General features: G+C 37.3%; 1 protein-coding gene across 1 annotated transcript; it reads right to left on the minus strand.

Annotated features, from left to right (window-relative positions):
- Window positions 1-1,532: 1,532 nt before the first annotated feature.
- On the minus strand, window positions 1,533-6,281 carry LOC124265980 (putative nuclease HARBI1). The gene is made up of 5 exons (XM_046700806.1): window positions 6,111-6,281; window positions 2,831-3,018; window positions 2,371-2,493; window positions 2,017-2,151; window positions 1,533-1,758 (listed from the first exon to the last, which is right to left on the minus strand). The coding sequence occupies exons 1-5, from the start codon at window positions 6,279-6,281 to the stop codon at window positions 1,533-1,535; spliced, it is 843 nt and encodes a 280-aa protein (XP_046556762.1).
- Between the last annotated feature and the right edge of the window lie 10,819 nt (window positions 6,282-17,100).

Consider the following 17,100-nt stretch of genomic DNA (forward strand, 5'->3'; position numbering starts at 1 on the left):
CAGAAATTTCCCACGCTCATTCGCTCCAACTCCCAGAATTCCGTAGGTCCGTTTTTTCAAAGACGCAAATATTTTTTATTTGTGATAACTTACCTTTCATTTTAAAAATTGTTGGTTAGTTTTACTAACCGGAAGTCGTCTCAATCAATCCGATTTTAATGGTTATTTTTCATTTTAATGCTCGCTTACTTTTTCGAATTTTATAGCTCCTGCTTCCCTATAATGGGAAGTGCGCGTGCTAACAAAGAATATGGTTGGTAGGTATCCGGTATTCTGTAGGTGTACCGTTGAAAGTATTAGAGGCGGTAGTCCAGCATATAACTAGACGACTTTGCACTATACCAAGGTGTGCTCGACGTCTAGCCGGCGAATTCAAGTTCTTTGACGCACTTCACTAGGCAGAGAGGCACAACGGATTTAGGCATAAACGAGGGTAGAAACTCAACCTATCGACTAATACATGTGCATGGATTGATAAAACTTTCATTCATCTTCAAAACGAGACACTTACGTCCTCTAAAAAACTTATTTTATTACTTAAATGACCTGAAACATAGAGATCCCACCTACTTTCCACCATTTGTCGGCCATACTGTTATGGTAATTAGCGGTTGAATAAAAAGTGGAAACGCATTAAAACGTATTTAGGAACAAATAGAAACTGCTAAAACTTTGTCCCCCTTCCTCAGACTTCAGAGCGTCATGTAATCACGGTCCGTTTAATACGATTCCTTTTTTTTTGATACAACTGCCAATTACCATAACCAAAATGGTCGACAAATGGTGGAATGTTGGTGGGGGTCTTTATGTTTCAGGTCATTTAGTAATGAAGTGAGTCGATTTCAGTGGAGGTAAGTGTCTCATTTTGATGACGATTGTTTGTTTTAGTAATGCATGCACATGCATTAGTCGATAGGTTGAGTCTTCATTCTTGTTTTTGCCTAAAACTGTTCCGCTCAAATTTCTTGCGGAAAGGTGCGTCAAAGAAAATGCACTCGCCGTATAAACTCTATGTAGGCCTTCGCTGGAATACGAGTTTATTCATATGAACTATAGAGGCGGTGACTATATGTATGTATCTATGGCCTGTCTCACCAACCTGTCACCGCACGGTGGTAATTCAGAAACTAGTCTGTAGGAATTAGGTCCATGGAAAGGATATTATAGTCAGGAGCTAACGCTGCAGTCACACTGGAAGCCATTTTTGACTCGCAGAAAGGGACAGCACTCTATCCGTCTTTTCGACGATGTAATTCCTGGATGTATTATTTCTGATTCGGAGTTCAACCCCACCCTCTCTCTCACTATGGATATATCAAAACACCAAGATTAACGCTTGTCGTTCTTACAGATAAAGGATACTTTTTTAATAAATGTTCATTGACATTTGTTATAAAAGAATTAGTGCAAACAGTGGGGTCAAGAGACTTACCAAAGATGTCAAACAGAAGTGGATGGACTTACAAGTAAGTACACACTGTTCTTGTACCTATTGTTATTATTTAACAAAATTGTGCCCAATGACACCATGATTATGAAAAGCAGTTTTTTATGACACTTTGAAACCATCGAACTTTGAAACCATCATTTAGAGGTCCCTGGTAAGATATCCCATCTTCGTGGGTAAGGTCTTCCAGTGTTGGAGGAGCTGGCAATCTGAGGTTGATGCAGAAATTGTGTAAGTGACAGGTTGCATACACAACTTGATGGCATTTCTTTGGATTGAATGGGAGGCAGCCACCTGATTTATGTAGGCACCTATAAACAAAACATTGTTATTTGTTCAGCATAAAGACCAATTTTACTAGTCAAATTATTCTTATAAATTAAAGTATTCTTGACGGATCATGTCTTTCATTTACTGAGAAGTTTGAGTATTAATAATATTACATTATGCTGGTATTATATTATTACATCTCAATCTGTCACTAGCCAAAAAGTAAGCTTTCCAATATATGAGCATCTCAAATAGTGTTATAATAGTTTTAGAAGATTAATGTATGAACTTGCAAATGCCTAAACCTGGATTTGAGGAGTCCAAAAGCCCTCTCCACAGTATTGCGGGTTCTGCAGTGAGCAGTGTTGTACCAATCCTCAGAAGGTGTGGTTAGATTGACTTTTGGTGTAAGCAGCCATGGGCGACAGGCATATCTGATGGAAAAGTATAAAAAAGTATAAATAAGCCATACCATTAATAACATAAAGTCAACATGAATACTACAATAATACATAATAAAAGGGTGAAATAAAATTTCATTTCCTGATTGAATTAAACATTGCTGTCTTCCATTTAACTTTAAATTTGTAATCTACGTTTAATGTGATTTATTTATTTATTTATTTATTTTATTTTTTTATTTATTTACTTACCCTGAATCACCTAGCAGCCATCCGTCAATCCCAGCCGTCTCCATGAACTGCCCAATGCTGCTGTTTTGAAGCATAAACGAGTCATGAACTGACCCAGGCCACTTTGACACCACACTTGTGAACCTTTGGATTAAAATTATAATTATTCCATCAACCATGCATTCATTATTGACAAAAGTTATGTAATTACTTTCTAAACGGCAATAGCAACCTTTTTTGGACCTCATGGCATAACCCATATTGGGCCTTGCGTAATGATTGGTTATGAAAACGAATAGGTGGCACCTCCGGTCACTGTCAAGGTCATTAATGGAGTAAACAAGGTGTGTATCCTTCGAAGTTTTACATTATGATTTCCCATCATGTTTGAATACGGGTAGTATACATATGCTGAAAGCATAACGCATTAAATATGGACGTTTTGGGCTATAGTAGTTAGTTTCTAAGTAGTGTCCCGTACCGTAGTTCTGCGTCACAGACAGCTTGAACGTTTACGGCATGGAAACCCTTTCTGCACACGTAAACAGCTTCTTCGTCATCGCTGGGTCGCATAATGGGGATAAGACTTCCATCGATACACCCAAGCACCTTTGGAAATCTAGCAATGTTATAGAAGCATTCCTTGGTGGCTCGTTGGTCGGATGCTGCCTTTGGGAATGATATTTGTTTCATATGTTGGACAATAGCATCGTTTGTGCGGGTAAATACCCGTGACACAGTGGACTGGGACTGGCATGTAACTGATACACATCGACACCCTGCTGCTAACTTCCCTCTACCGGTACACATGCGCAACAGATGCGCAGACATGCGCAAATGAGCACTCTCGTAACCACGTAAACAATATTGCGTAATATCCAGGCCGAGAGTTAATTCCCTTAGCGGGATTTCACCGGCTGCGTTTGACGGTTAAACATTACATGGACAGCTCCAATAAACTGATTACAATAATCTTAATTTTTATCTTATCTCTCATTTGCACATGTCAACTCACAACATAGCAGAACACGTATCATTTGCGAAATGCGTGTCGTCATAAGCCTGGAATATTTGTTTAAACATTCGGCATGGCCATGCCATGGACGACTTAATTCAAACACTGGGATGATTCCGACTTGGACCTCGATACTTTACTTGGAGAATTTACAAACTACGACAGGACACAGAATATAAACCAAAAATACAAAAATCAAACTAACCCAGTCAGGTAAAGGCAGTTTTAACACTACAGTTGCCAATATCCCCGATGCTCGCTAAACGTATCATCACATGGCTAATCTCAAGATTTACTTGCAAGTATTCGTTGGCACAAAACCAGGGTGTGGTCGAAGCAAGCCCTCTGGTTGGTTGATGTTTGTTAAGGAGACATTTACAACTCATTCTTTCTTTTGAGAAGCCATTGCTGGAAAAAGAATTCTTACATTTTAAGTCAAGCAGTCGATGAAAGTAAAATTCCCGCGAAGTTATAAAGAATGTGCAGATTTGCAAGCGTTGGCCAATCAGAGGACTTGCTTCGACCACACCCCTGTTGTGTGCGGACATATCGTCATCCATTTGTATCAAGATCGTTTAGTTGAGAGTCAAAATCGGTTTTCAATCGACTTGCAGAAATAACAATAAAGAATTGGTAGGTGTCATGAGTGTTGCTCGATGGGCCAATCATCCATGATTATGTTTACATGAAGTTTTAATCGATTGCATGCGATGGTAGCGTAGCGATCGGCAACGCAGTCGGGTAGGGTGCACCCTAGAAGTGTCCGGCCTTGTCATTATGTATTGTACTGTAAAGCATTTCGAGTCGGGGTGTCATCTCAAAAACAATATTTTTAAAATCATTAATCCTCTGAAAGACACGAGGGCCTGTGACTGGCTGGTGTTTCACTAAATGACGCTATTAGTCTCTGATTCTAATTTTATGTTTATTCGCATATTTTTATATTATAAAGTTGATAGTCCCAACGAAACACGATTTCACATTATCCAAGAGCGTTAATGTTTTTATAATGCCAGTTTGGGGCTAGCAGTGATTATACTTTGGGCCGTTACGGAGACATTTGGGGTTTTTTTCCAAAGGGAAGCCACTAAATACTAAAGTCACTTTCCTCCGAGCCCATGAAATATTCGTGTTATGGGCTGTACTACATTACCCTATCAATTTAAAAATTTCAATGCTCTTTCAAACAAGGTCTATCTACTTACTCAAGATAATAATATTGTACTTAATAGTAAGCTCTTTGAGTAGCCCTTCCGATGAGTGCCGATGAAAAGTTTCTTTTTCCTGGGCATCTACAAAACAAATGATAATTTCATGATATAATTAAAATGTTGAATAATGAGTTCATTTTTCATTTTTATTGTTGCATACGACAGGCTGTTGGTACTGTCTAAGCCCAGGTAAACTCATAATTAAACTTCATTAGGAAGAATAATGATAACAGAAAAATATATTAATTGTAGTCATGATAAAATAAGGACCTTTTCTACAAACATAATCATCACAATAAAAGTAAATTTATTTTCAACCGATTAGGTGAATGAGATTTTTGTAGAATGATTTAAATATATATTCGGGTCATATTAACAAACAAAAGGAATGTTATGTCGTCTGCTACAAGGTAATTGAAATGTGGAGTATACGGCGCAAATATGGGTTTACGTCAAAAATCATAAAAAATAAAATACTCATCGTAGCCATATAAATTTGGTACCAAGCAAAAGAGGAAATCGCCGTGAATGTTGACATGTTTATTTTAAAAATGCTAGTAGTAAACTATTCTTGTGAAAGCGTGCGAAAATGAAGTGTTGTGGAGTAAATATTTCGGAAAACATCATATTTCGTCGCATTGAAGGAGTCAAAATAAGGAATTACGCGACCGCCACAGACTTATAAATGCCACTAGACCAATCTTATCTTATCTGCTTTTATTACACCCCGGTAACTAAGGACTTGTATTGTATTAGTAGCCTTTATTGAAAATCAAAATCGGGACTTTCGCCGATTTTACACCTCCGCCATTGTTCTCGCAGAACAACGAGCACACATGACAGTATTCATCAAATGCAAAGACAAATATATGCTTTAGCACCCCTAATAAACCTCAGATGCACTGTTGAAGAAATAAGTATATACATGAGAATAAATGAAAAAAAATAACATCTTACCTTTGCAATGAAAATACGCCAAATCGATGACTGAAGTGAACACACGTTTTCGCCAGCTTCCGGATCGGCTCCGCAGTACAAGCCGTAGCGCTGATGGTTTTGCGCATTGGCTCGAGGGCCGTCCCTCTATTATATGGTCTCTTGTGGAAGGGGTTTTGTCGCTTATATTTCGTGTAACTATATTGCATTGTTTCTGTCATGATTCAGTGGCAGTTCATAACAAAGCACTAATATGGATACATTGATGAGAGGGTATGTGTCTCTCACTGAATTCTTCTCTGTTCATATTAACCTTTTTTGAAACTTCTGTGTGTGGAAATACTTATGAGAAAATACAATATGGCGAAATCTATGAGAACAGACATAGGGATAACACACAAATGATGCAAGGATGTCTTTCAGTGACGAATAAGTTATCAGCGCAAGTGATCAAAGTAATAATTTTATATCCGTTGAAAGCATGCAATGACATTACATCATTAAACTATTGACTTTTAGTTTGCTTGTGTATAAAGACGTTGTTTTCGCACAAGAAACACGGCACTTGCAATGACACACAGAAACAATAGTCCACTTACAATGGCCAAACTCCAGGTTAATATACCGTATTTTTCTTTAACAGTTTGTTTCGGTTTTGATTGGAGAGCAATAATCTGTGGCAGCACACTATTCCAGAAGGCCATCTGGCGAGCCCGAGGCTTGTGAACTGTCTTTACTGTTGTCTTCCCATCAACCCCATCAATTTTCATGTATGCTTGAATCTCGCTATCAAACTGTTGGAAGTATACTTATCTGTGTCGACAGTTGACGAAGGTTTCCTTAAAAAAATTAAATGAATTTACAAGAATGGAGTCACGTAATGTTCACTTTATTTATTCAGCTCACACTATATGTTTGTCAGCATCAGACAGTCACCAACAAAAGAAAAAGCAGAAAAATAGGGATGAGAGAAACGACTTGTGAAACCACTTTCCCCACGACCCGACACACGACATTGTGTTGTAAACAGAATTTAGATACTAGTATCTTGTGGCGATACGATAATAGTGGTTTAATTAACCATCCTAAAAAATATAAAAGGAGACGACGCAATTTGAAACCTTTGTTTTCGGGGAAACGCTGCAATGCAATTTTCACTGGGAGATCATTTCTTCACCCTGTCTTGACGAAGTTGATCCACATGTTCATTAAGACTTTGCTGACATGACGATCTTCCTCGGTATAGTTGTACAGGTGATGCCCAGAGAAATGACAGCCGAACAGATAGAAAAGGTGTCGTCCATGAACGACAGCTACAGGAAGGAACAAAATAGTGTATGATCGCAATGAGCTTCGTCCAAGATCAGATCAGAACGATCCACTTGTTGTTTTATCTACTCTCTTCAAAAAACAGAAACGCATGTGTGAATTTGAGAATATTGGACTCATGTAGCTGCGACAAAAAGAATAAAAATATACTATTTCTTTGCAAAACGTCATCTTTGTGTGGTTACAAACAGCTCTTCGCCAAAACTCGGCAATTTTAACCTTTTTTTCCCTTTTTAGAAGAGTTTGAAGAAATATTCGCCAAAATGTCACCAAGAAAACGCGCAAAGCAAATTGCAAGTAATCGGGAAAGCAAGGGGTATCTATCGCTATGAAAAGACAAACGTTGTGTTGAATTTTGTCATTCGTTTTTGTCTCGAAAAGAGAAAATATTCCACTATTGAGTGCCGCCAATCGAATCATTTCCGCCTTGAAGCTGGGCAGTCGCGGTCTGCAGTTGCCCGACATTTCAACGTCCATCAGATCACCATATCTCGCCTTTGGGATCGTTTCCTGCAGATCAATTCCGCCCAGGATCGCCCGAGAAGTGGCCGTAAAAGAGTTACCACCCAAGCCCACCACTACATGCGGGCTGCTCACTTGTGTCATTATCTTACTACAGCCGCGGAGACTGCACAGCGCATCTCTGGTGTACGTCAGAAATCGTCATAAAGTGGGGCCACGCCTTCAATACAGATCTAAACCCGATAGAACACTTCCACAACTGGCCATCACATTGCAGGAAGAGTTGGGAAGAACTCCGCAACAGTGAGTTCGTCGACTTATCCACTCTGTGCCGAGAAGGTGCCGGTGATGGACATACAAAGTACTGACTTTGAAGCCATCTTGTGGACTCAAGTGAACAAAAATACAACAATAAAGGCTGCTCTTGTGTTGGCGAACAATTTTCACCTTTTTTACCATTGAAATAACATGAAAAATAATTGATCTTAACTAACGCAATACATTCTTCTAATAATGGCTCATGCATCTGTATTTCTTCTTTTTTTGAAGAGTGTATATACATTTCGTAGATTCTGTTATTTCTTGTTCTAATCTCGTGGGTTATATACAGATCATATCAAATTAAAAGGCGGTTTTAAACCCTAATCACTTATTCAGCCACTCACAGAACCACTGACACTCGCTCTCATGAGTAATATCCATTATAATTCATATGCTACTGAAAAACAAATATACACCACTCACTTAACAAAATCAATGTCAACAATGTACGCACCTTGCACTTTGGCAGATGGTGATGCATAATCAAATGAATAAAAATAAATGTTGTCCGTCCTGGCAGCGATACGTGTAGCTATATCGAAGGTAGGAGCAGCTATGTCGTTATCGCCCCAAATCTAGATTAAAGCAGGAGCTGACTATAAACAACGATAATCTACCCTGGCTTTGAGTAGAACCCTGTAAAATCAATGGGTATAGTCCAAAAGTTGATGTATGTAATCACGTCATTAAACCGCTTTAAATAGATTAGATATAAGTAACAGGTTTGTCCATTTTTGACTCCTTTGTTTTAGCCGAAAGCCTAGATTTGGAAGACATCCAGTAAGGTAGGAGCTGACTTGGTATGGTTTGTTTGTCTGTTTGTTGGTTAACGCCGCACTGGAGCAGACAAGTAACCAACAGTGTGAGCATTGATCTACACAATTGGGACACGATGCTTGACCACCCGATCCCGTTAGTTGCCTCTTACGACAAGCATAGGTTGCTTCAATTCTAACCCGGATATTCACAGAATTTGGTATGGAAGAGTCACGACTACTACTGCTACTATCTTCTACTTAGAGAATACACAGGTAATACTGTATCTCTTCTCTGTATAGATACTATGTACCATACGATTTGAATCAATTCAATTTAAAACATTATGACAATAGATTATCCAAGTTCTGGACACAGATTTGAATGAAATAAACAGAATCGGTGGTTCAAGAAAGGGGATTCTGGGGATAAAACCTCCTTCTGATATCCACAAGCAATATGCCTACCCCTCCCCCCTCCTTGTCCCCTCATTCGTTTGATGGATAGGTTTAGGCTTTGATTAACATTGGTGACGAACGATTAGGAACTACCATAAAGCCACCATAGAGAAAAAAACAAATAATTGCCATTTTTATGTTACAATTTCCATTACAGCAGCTTTATGTTCTCCAATTAAACATATTTTAAGTATACAGTGAGTAGTGCTGATGTAAATTCATAGTGTGTACATTACCTCTTATATATATAGTACACATATATACAAAGTACACATACAGTCAGTCAGTTATAGCATTTCGAAAAAGTAAATGGTAGGATGACCAGTAAGAATGAAAACTTGCATAGTTACAATTAGAAAAAGCAAAATTTTTTGAAATTTCATTATATTTTAATACTTCTTTTTGAAACCATATAAAATTGGGTTTCACTGCTTTCTTACTACATTTATACAACATGTATTTCATTATTATTATTATCACCACATTAAGAGGATTATTATGTTTACGTTTAAATCCAAACAATATGTGTTCTTCACTTAAATGAATTTTACTTTCCATGTATCCTTCAATCCATTCAGTACATTTTGTCCAAATATCTATTGCATATTGACAGTTACAAAGCACATGTGCTATAGTTTCAGCTGGATCGTTACACAATGAACATGCTGGTTACTTAACATAGCCAATCTTATATAAATAACAATAAGTGCGAAGAATATTATGTAAAATCTTAAACTGAAACCATCTTAAGTCACTGCTTTGTGTACATCTTCTTGCCATCAAACTATAATTTATCCTTTCTGTTTCAGTAATGTGTTTATTAAGCTAAAGCTCCCATTTGCTATAGCTTTTAAGTTTTGTAAATTTAGAATTTTGCAAAATGTCATAAAATAATCTACTGCCTGAAGTACTGTTGATTTGAGAAATATTATAAGGTAATATTGGTTTTTGAAAGATCTCTTAAAGTTAATTCTTTGTAAGTATGAGTGATAGATTGTTTCAACCCCTGAAATGTTAAAAAAGTCTGTATTCAAAGTACATTTTGAATAAATTCATAGAAATTAAACCAATTTCCTGTATCGTTCAAGACATCGTTAATATATGTTTATACCTTTTTCATACCAATGGGAAAAATATACTGGCTTATTATCAATTGTTATGTTATTATTGTACCAAATTGACTTATTCATTACATCCGTAACAGATAGTTCAATATTATCACAACAATTTAAATATGATGCCTATAATAACAGTGTTTCTTTCCAAAACTGGTTGTGGATATTTTGGACAATATTGTTTTCTATGTAGAAAGCATCAGCCAAATTTATTATTTTTGCCTCAACTAAATGAGCATAAAAGAAACATGCCCATTTGGACTTACTAACAGATAGTCTTTTGATCCAACAAAGTTTCTGAGCCGCAATAACTTTTTCTAATATGGGTACACTTATGCCACCATACTTAGGCTGTAATGACATTGTATCTCTCTCCACCATAGAGAAATGGTTGGGCGCTCTTGTTAACAGGATATGTGGGGTCGTTTCTTAAAGTTTTACTGCATATTACATCACCGAATGCAAAAAGAGTAGCCTTCCTGTCCAGAGGATCATTCCAAGGGTAGTACTCGTGTGCAATGATACTGTTTGTAACTACAAAGAGAAACCAAACTGAATTTTCAAGTGCAATAATATATTATTTTTACACTCTCTTCTTTCAGCTCTGTTGGGTTATCATGTAACTATACAAACAAATACCTATAAAACATATACTACTAACATGTATCTACCTTCGATACATAAAATTATCAACCTGTTTTCGGTCAACAAGATTGTATGTCATTGCTTTAAGACCCATAGGTAACATTTTCATTAAATGTGAATTAAATACACACACAACGTTCAAATCAGTCTTAAAGATTTCAGTTATTATATAAGATACTTACCCAAATCAAAGTCATTGTTAATAAACCGTTTTAAATCATTTGGCGTTATCAACATAGGACGATGAATGATACCAGGAAACCTCCCTGAAGGATATATCAACATCATTAATGCCTTTAGCCGAATCTTATGATGCAGGTATTTGTGGAAAAGTGAGCATTTCCTTCTCACCCAGCGGCAGGTCGCCTTTTTCAATATAATATACCACATGATCGTTTTAAACTATGTTTTCACTGCCATTGGGTAAAAACAGAAAATTGAGCATTCAGGTAAAACACGTAAACTGTTCCTTGGTTCTTGTATCGTTCTAGAGTTTAATATTTTGCTTAAATGTGTGAAAACCTTTGCGGGTTAAAACAGACTATATTTAATGTCTGCTGATCCAAGAAATTTAGCAAAACGGTCTAATGCTATTTAGATTGCAAGATTTATGACAATCAAATTATATTTTTGATAACCATCTAGCCATGTAACACCGTACCTTCATCCCTTGTTATTCCAGCCATAAAGGCGTCCCCATTCAGTTCAGCCTCTTTAAACAGAATGTCCACGTGCTTTTTCACAAAGAATCCGTCAATAACTTGGGACAAACACATGCCCGAAGGAACACACTGGAAATTCATAAAACCATTCAAGGTAACACAAGAGTCTTTTATAGACGTGACAAACACCAGACGAAAAGGTAGTTCATGACAAAACTATCCGTATGGGTCATATTCCCATAAAGAATATTAACATTGTGAACAGGTGCATACAAAGGTCACCGTTCTAGAGTTTAATATTTGGCTTAATTGTCTGAAAACCTTTCGGGGTTGAACATAGACTTTGCTGAGTGTATGCTGATCCACGAAACTGAGCAAAAGCGCTCTAATGCTATTTAGATTCCAGCACTTGTCATGACAATCAAAATATCTTTGATAACCATTTAGCCATGTAACATCATACCTTCATCCCTTGTTATTCCAGCCATAAAGGTTTCCCCATTCAGTTCAGCCTCCTTAAACAGAATGTCCGCGTGCTTTCCCACAGAGAATCCGTCAATGACTGGGGACAAACACATGCCTGAGAATATTAACATTGTGAACAGGTGCACACAAAGGTCATCGCAAAACTCACCTTATGACGGTAAGGTCTATCCCTTATGTCTCTCCATTCCTTAGTCTTTAGGCACTGCTTAAGTTTCTGCAAATCCATGGAACTGTTGCAACCGAGATCTTCACTGAATTTGGTAAGAACCTTTCGATGTTGAGATTGAAATGATACCAAAGGGACTGTTGGTGACCCAATTTGTATGATGGCGAAACGGAATAAATTGATCATTCTAATTTTTAGTGCAATATCTACGTAAAGAGAGATGAAAATCCTTGTAATGAGCCATTCTCTTAGTGTCTAATATGTGCCTTTTGACAGTGGTGACACAATCTGGTAGCCAACATCTGCGGCCCCTGCACTGTGTCCTTCGACGGTAACTTTGCTTGGATCACCTACAAAGAATTGAATATTTTGAGAAACCCATTGTAGTGCTGTAGTTTGGTCCAGTAGACCAAAGTTTCCTGGAAACTCCGACTGTCCACCACTTAGGAAACATGTAATATATAGTATTTTATACAACTGAGAGTTTTGACATTTTAAGTATTCCCTGAAGACCTAAATATGACGTCTGTATGAGTTTCAGAATAAGTCCATACTTATTTGTGATATTATCAGTGCTTTGGGAAAAGGTAAACATTCTAGACTTTTACATACCGAGAGCACCCAGTCTGTAGTTGACAACAATGATCTCCCCTTGTGCTGCCAAGGTGTCCATATCTAACATGGCTCCCATGCCGACAAGGTTGCTGCCACCATGGACGTGAACGAGGACTGCTATCTTACTGTCATCTACTGCTATCTTCACAACAGATATAATGTAAATGTATAACTACTGTTTGAAAATAAATATGATTCGGTTTATGTTCCTTAAACATCAGCTCCATTTACTTTGCTTTCATGTTTGGGCTCTGTTAAAACTTCAAACAACAAAATTAGTGGATTGAACATTTTGCTGATGCGGGATTGGCCGTTTAGTTGAAATACATTATACAAAATAAAAGAGATTAAAATTAATCAACTACATTTCACTTGCTAAAAAGTACTAGTTTTAATTCAATCCTAAGTCAAAATCTGCCAATATGAACAGAAATGCATAATGCATGGAAGGAGAGGGTAGAAACCTGTGATGCTAACGGAGTTTCGAAATGTCACCTGAACCTTTCTGTCTCATAGTACCTTTCTGTCATACTGAACACACTGTCTTTATGTGCAGCATCATTTGATATCAAGTTTGATGAAACAGTATTAGCAGTGAAGCTTGCACATAATGATTGTGTTATCTTATGGTTATTTAGATTCTGTTTCACTTCAGATTTAGGAGGGGGCGGTGGGGTAGCCTTGTGGTTAAAGCGTTGGCTCGTCACGCCGAAGACCCGGGTTCGATTCCCCACATGGGCACAATGTGTGAAGCCCATTTCTGGTGTCCCCCGCCGTGATATTGCTGGAATATTGCTAAAAGCGGCGTAAAACTAAACTCACTCAGTCAGTCAGTCAGATTTAGGATGAACGCTTGCTGACATTTAATCATGATCGTTTACTTTCAGTACCAAAATATTGATTCTTAAGCATTATGTAGACATGAATTGCATTTCTATTGTTGATGCTCACATACGACGGACTGAGAAAAGGTCAAGCAATTAGATGGTAGAAATCTTATTGTAACTATTTTTAATTTAAAACCAACATCCATGCTGGTTTTGTGGTCTAATATCTCGTCAGAGTAGATACTTATTCTAATGAAAGTGTATTCAGAAACTCCATGAGTAGTTAAATTATGCTTGGTTTCTCGATATAGTGCAGGTAATCACCAAATCACCACAATGTGTGTCAAACATTTAAGCCTAGTACAAATTTAGGTGCTCCTACAGAAGCCATTGTTTGAGAACACGAATGTTTATACTTGTGAAGTGAATATTCGTCAACATAAAATATTCTTCAGTCAAACCAACACCTTGTCAACTTGATTCTGCATTAGATCTAACATTTATGGCGAAAGATTTATATAGATAAAATAGTCAATACATGATTGTATTATAATTAATGAAGTGTAGAGTTGATCTAAATTCTCAAGGGATCCTTACCAATGTCCCTATCTCCATAAGTGTCTGCTATTTTCAAAATATAGCTTTTCTTGAAAAACGCAAAACAAAAGTTCCTGACTATTCTGATTAAACGTTCTGCACACCGTTCGACCCAAGATCAACTTTTTAAATGAACAATACGGATTATGTGAACGTACCTGTCGTGTCGTGTCGTGTACCTTTCCATATAGTTGGTTTCTCAGGGTTCTGTAGAACAAATATCGGTGTGATGCTAAAACATGCACTGGCTGTATTTATAACGTCATTTTCACGTTTGTGCTTTGACAGATTTATTTTCTTAAAGGTTATTAACGTATACAAGGCATTTTGTAAGAGAGATGTAGACAGTAACAGACTGAACCAGTCATCAATCATTCAAAATATTAATCAAAACATCATAACACAAGATTTTGCTTCAAATGTGATTAGCTTGAGATAGTGGTTAAAAATGTTATCATGTCACCTATACTAACGCGGAACATAAATGAAACTTACACACATACGATTCGGGCGAAAAATATTTTTAAAATATCCATAACCTGATGAAGTTCCCTCGGGTCATGTCATTCAAACACCTATTTTACATCTCACCTCAAATCGGAGTTCTCCTACAGGAGGTGCTGCATAGGGAATGCTCAGGTATCGTTCAACCTGCTTGGAACCCAGCACAGTTTTAACAGTGCCTCTGATCCGACCATAAAGGGTATCCCGTACCACGAATTCCTCAGCTTCAAATGTAATCACTATTGTTGCCAAGTAGAAAACACCGACAAACACTCTCCTAAAGGAAGACATCTATAAACTGGATTCCGGAACTTTCAATATCTTCACGATAGTCCGCTCTGACTCAGCTCACATCAAGATTGCTGATGGAGATATACCCCAGTTGATGCAGTGCCAGTAAATATTACAACTAGGTCAGTTGGAATGGAACACTACTAATGTGACATTCTATCAGAATGCAAACTATTTATGCCGAATGTTTTTAAACTTTCATTTAGATATATATTTGCGCTTGTCCTGTCGGTTATGGCCTGGGAAAGCGAAATCTGGACCAAACCTTCTCAATTTAGGTGTCGCCTTCGTGGGAACGGTCAAGCTACAGTGAACACTGAATTTAGCGTTCCCGGGACTCTCAATACACAAGAAAAACAAAGAAATGTGAATCGTCGCCTGATACCGTAGTCATGGTAGAAATTTTATAAATAAATAAATACGTTTAACATTAGCGAGCCATGGTGAAGCATACATATTATTTTCTAGCATTTGTTATAAAACATTGTGAATTATAACTGACATTTTATTTTGATGTACATTAGTGGCAGGTTTAAACCAAACTGAAATAATCACTTTTTAATATAGGATGGTGTGTGTACTCTTGCGTAGTTTCAGGACAGATTTCATGAATAGCCTGTGTACATTTTCTAAAATGTCTATATTTGAATGTCCCCACACCTCGCAACCATATAACATGATTGGTAGGATCATGCAGTCAAAACATTTACACAAACAATCGATAGGAATAAGGAGATTTCTAGCAACTGCGGAGATGATAAAAGCTACTTCTTATGTTTTGTCGTGGAGTGCCAGAAAGGTTGAGTTTAGTTGAGTTGGGATTTACGTCACATCGGCATTATTCCAGCCATATAGTGACGAAATCAAGTCTGCATTCATAAACATTTTAAATGAGTTTTATATTAAAACATATTTGTTCATGACATTGTTATTAAAAAAACAGAAAATATCATAGCACTAAATTCAAAAGCACCCAAATCGTTATTCACATTACATAGTTACAATTTATGATACAGATCAACTTCCCTCAGGTAGTTCACTATGATATGCCCGCTCACCGGGGAAAACAGATATCGGTGGTACATGAGTATAACAAAGGAGTACATACACAATGTACAACAAGATGACTAAATGACAAAGTGTTTACAAACAATCTTAAAATGAACTTGGATACAAATCCGGCCAGGAACAATAAGGTTCTTTTAACAATGATAATAATTCATTACATGAATTAATAAAACTATAGTTATGTAGGGTCACGTACGTGCTGAAACTTAAAACAACTGAAACTTCATCTCAGTTAGGAGGATCACAGATCGAGTATTGGGGTCGCGCGCTAATCTGAAGTACGGTAATCCGATGGTTTCATAGCAATTCGCTTTGGCGGCACTTCTAGCACAACTTTGGTTTTCGCTTTACCGGGAATAGGGAATATTAAAATTTCGCTTTCCTGGGCCGACACCGTCCTGTCCAATCAGTGAATATACAACAAGTATCTGTGTGGTTTACATGGTAGCGTCGCGGTCGTGACCTGAACAAATTCTGAAATCTACTTATAAGTTTCGTTTTGTTATATAATAATCCAAGAGCATCCATGACATAATAATGTGTTTCCTTTGTCGTTTGTTTCTGCTTTGAAGGGGAACAACTCTAATGTTACAATATTTAGCTTGTCTATGCAAGAGAGTCTTCGTAATTTCCAATAGAACCAATCAGATTTGATTATTAAGTATGATAATTCGATGAGTATAATCTATTAATTACCATATAACATGCTTTTCATATACCTTTTTAAGTGGCATTTAGAAGCCGGTATGATGAAGAGGAATACTTTTTATGGATAGAAATCTTCTTTATTGCAATAGATGCGACGTTACGTTGTAGATCCTAACATCGTTAACATTTGCTTGTTCCTCTCCAACAACCCGTGAAGATCCAGGTTAGAATTGATCTTCAGTAACCCATGCTTGTCGTACGAGGCGACTAACGGGATCGGGTGGTCAGACTCGCTGACTTGGTTGACACATGTCATCGTATCATAATTCCGTAGATCGATGCTCATGATGTTGATCACTGGATTGTCTAGCCTCGATTATTTACAGGCCACCGCCATATAGCTGGAATAAAACTAAACTCACTCCTCTTCAACGGGTAATAACTAATTCCCAGTACTGATTCATCCTTAGCTTGAAATACATTAAGCAATATTCCAGCAACCCTTGCCTTTGATGTGTTCTTTTCAGAAATTGGGAGATAAAGCCTTATCTTACTTTGACACAGTATTCAAGGCTCTGGTAAGTTGACACTGTACATTAATGAAGGACCAGTGAAGGACATTTAACGTTTTCTATTTAT

This window comes from Haliotis rubra, unplaced genomic scaffold (assembly GCF_003918875.1).
Source record: "Haliotis rubra isolate DU_JTF1 unplaced genomic scaffold, ASM391887v1 Scf10, whole genome shotgun sequence".
Classification (NCBI taxonomy): domain Eukaryota; kingdom Metazoa; phylum Mollusca; class Gastropoda; order Lepetellida; family Haliotidae; genus Haliotis; species Haliotis rubra.

What these genes read in the sequence shown, in the direction of transcription:
- LOC124265980 (XM_046700806.1), bottom strand. Translation starts at nt 6,281, where the DNA reads ATGAAAATTGATGGGGTTGATGGGAAGACAACAGTAAAGACAGTTCAC. An exon ending in TAACCTGGAGTTTGGCCATT is followed by an intron (nt 3,019 to 6,110) that starts GTAAGTGGACTA and finishes TCATTCCCAAAG; the next exon opens with GCAGCATCCGACCAACGAGC. An exon ending in GTCTGTGACGCAGAACTACG is followed by an intron (nt 2,494 to 2,830) that starts GTACGGGACACT and finishes TTTAATCCAAAG; the next exon opens with GTTCACAAGTGTGGTGTCAA.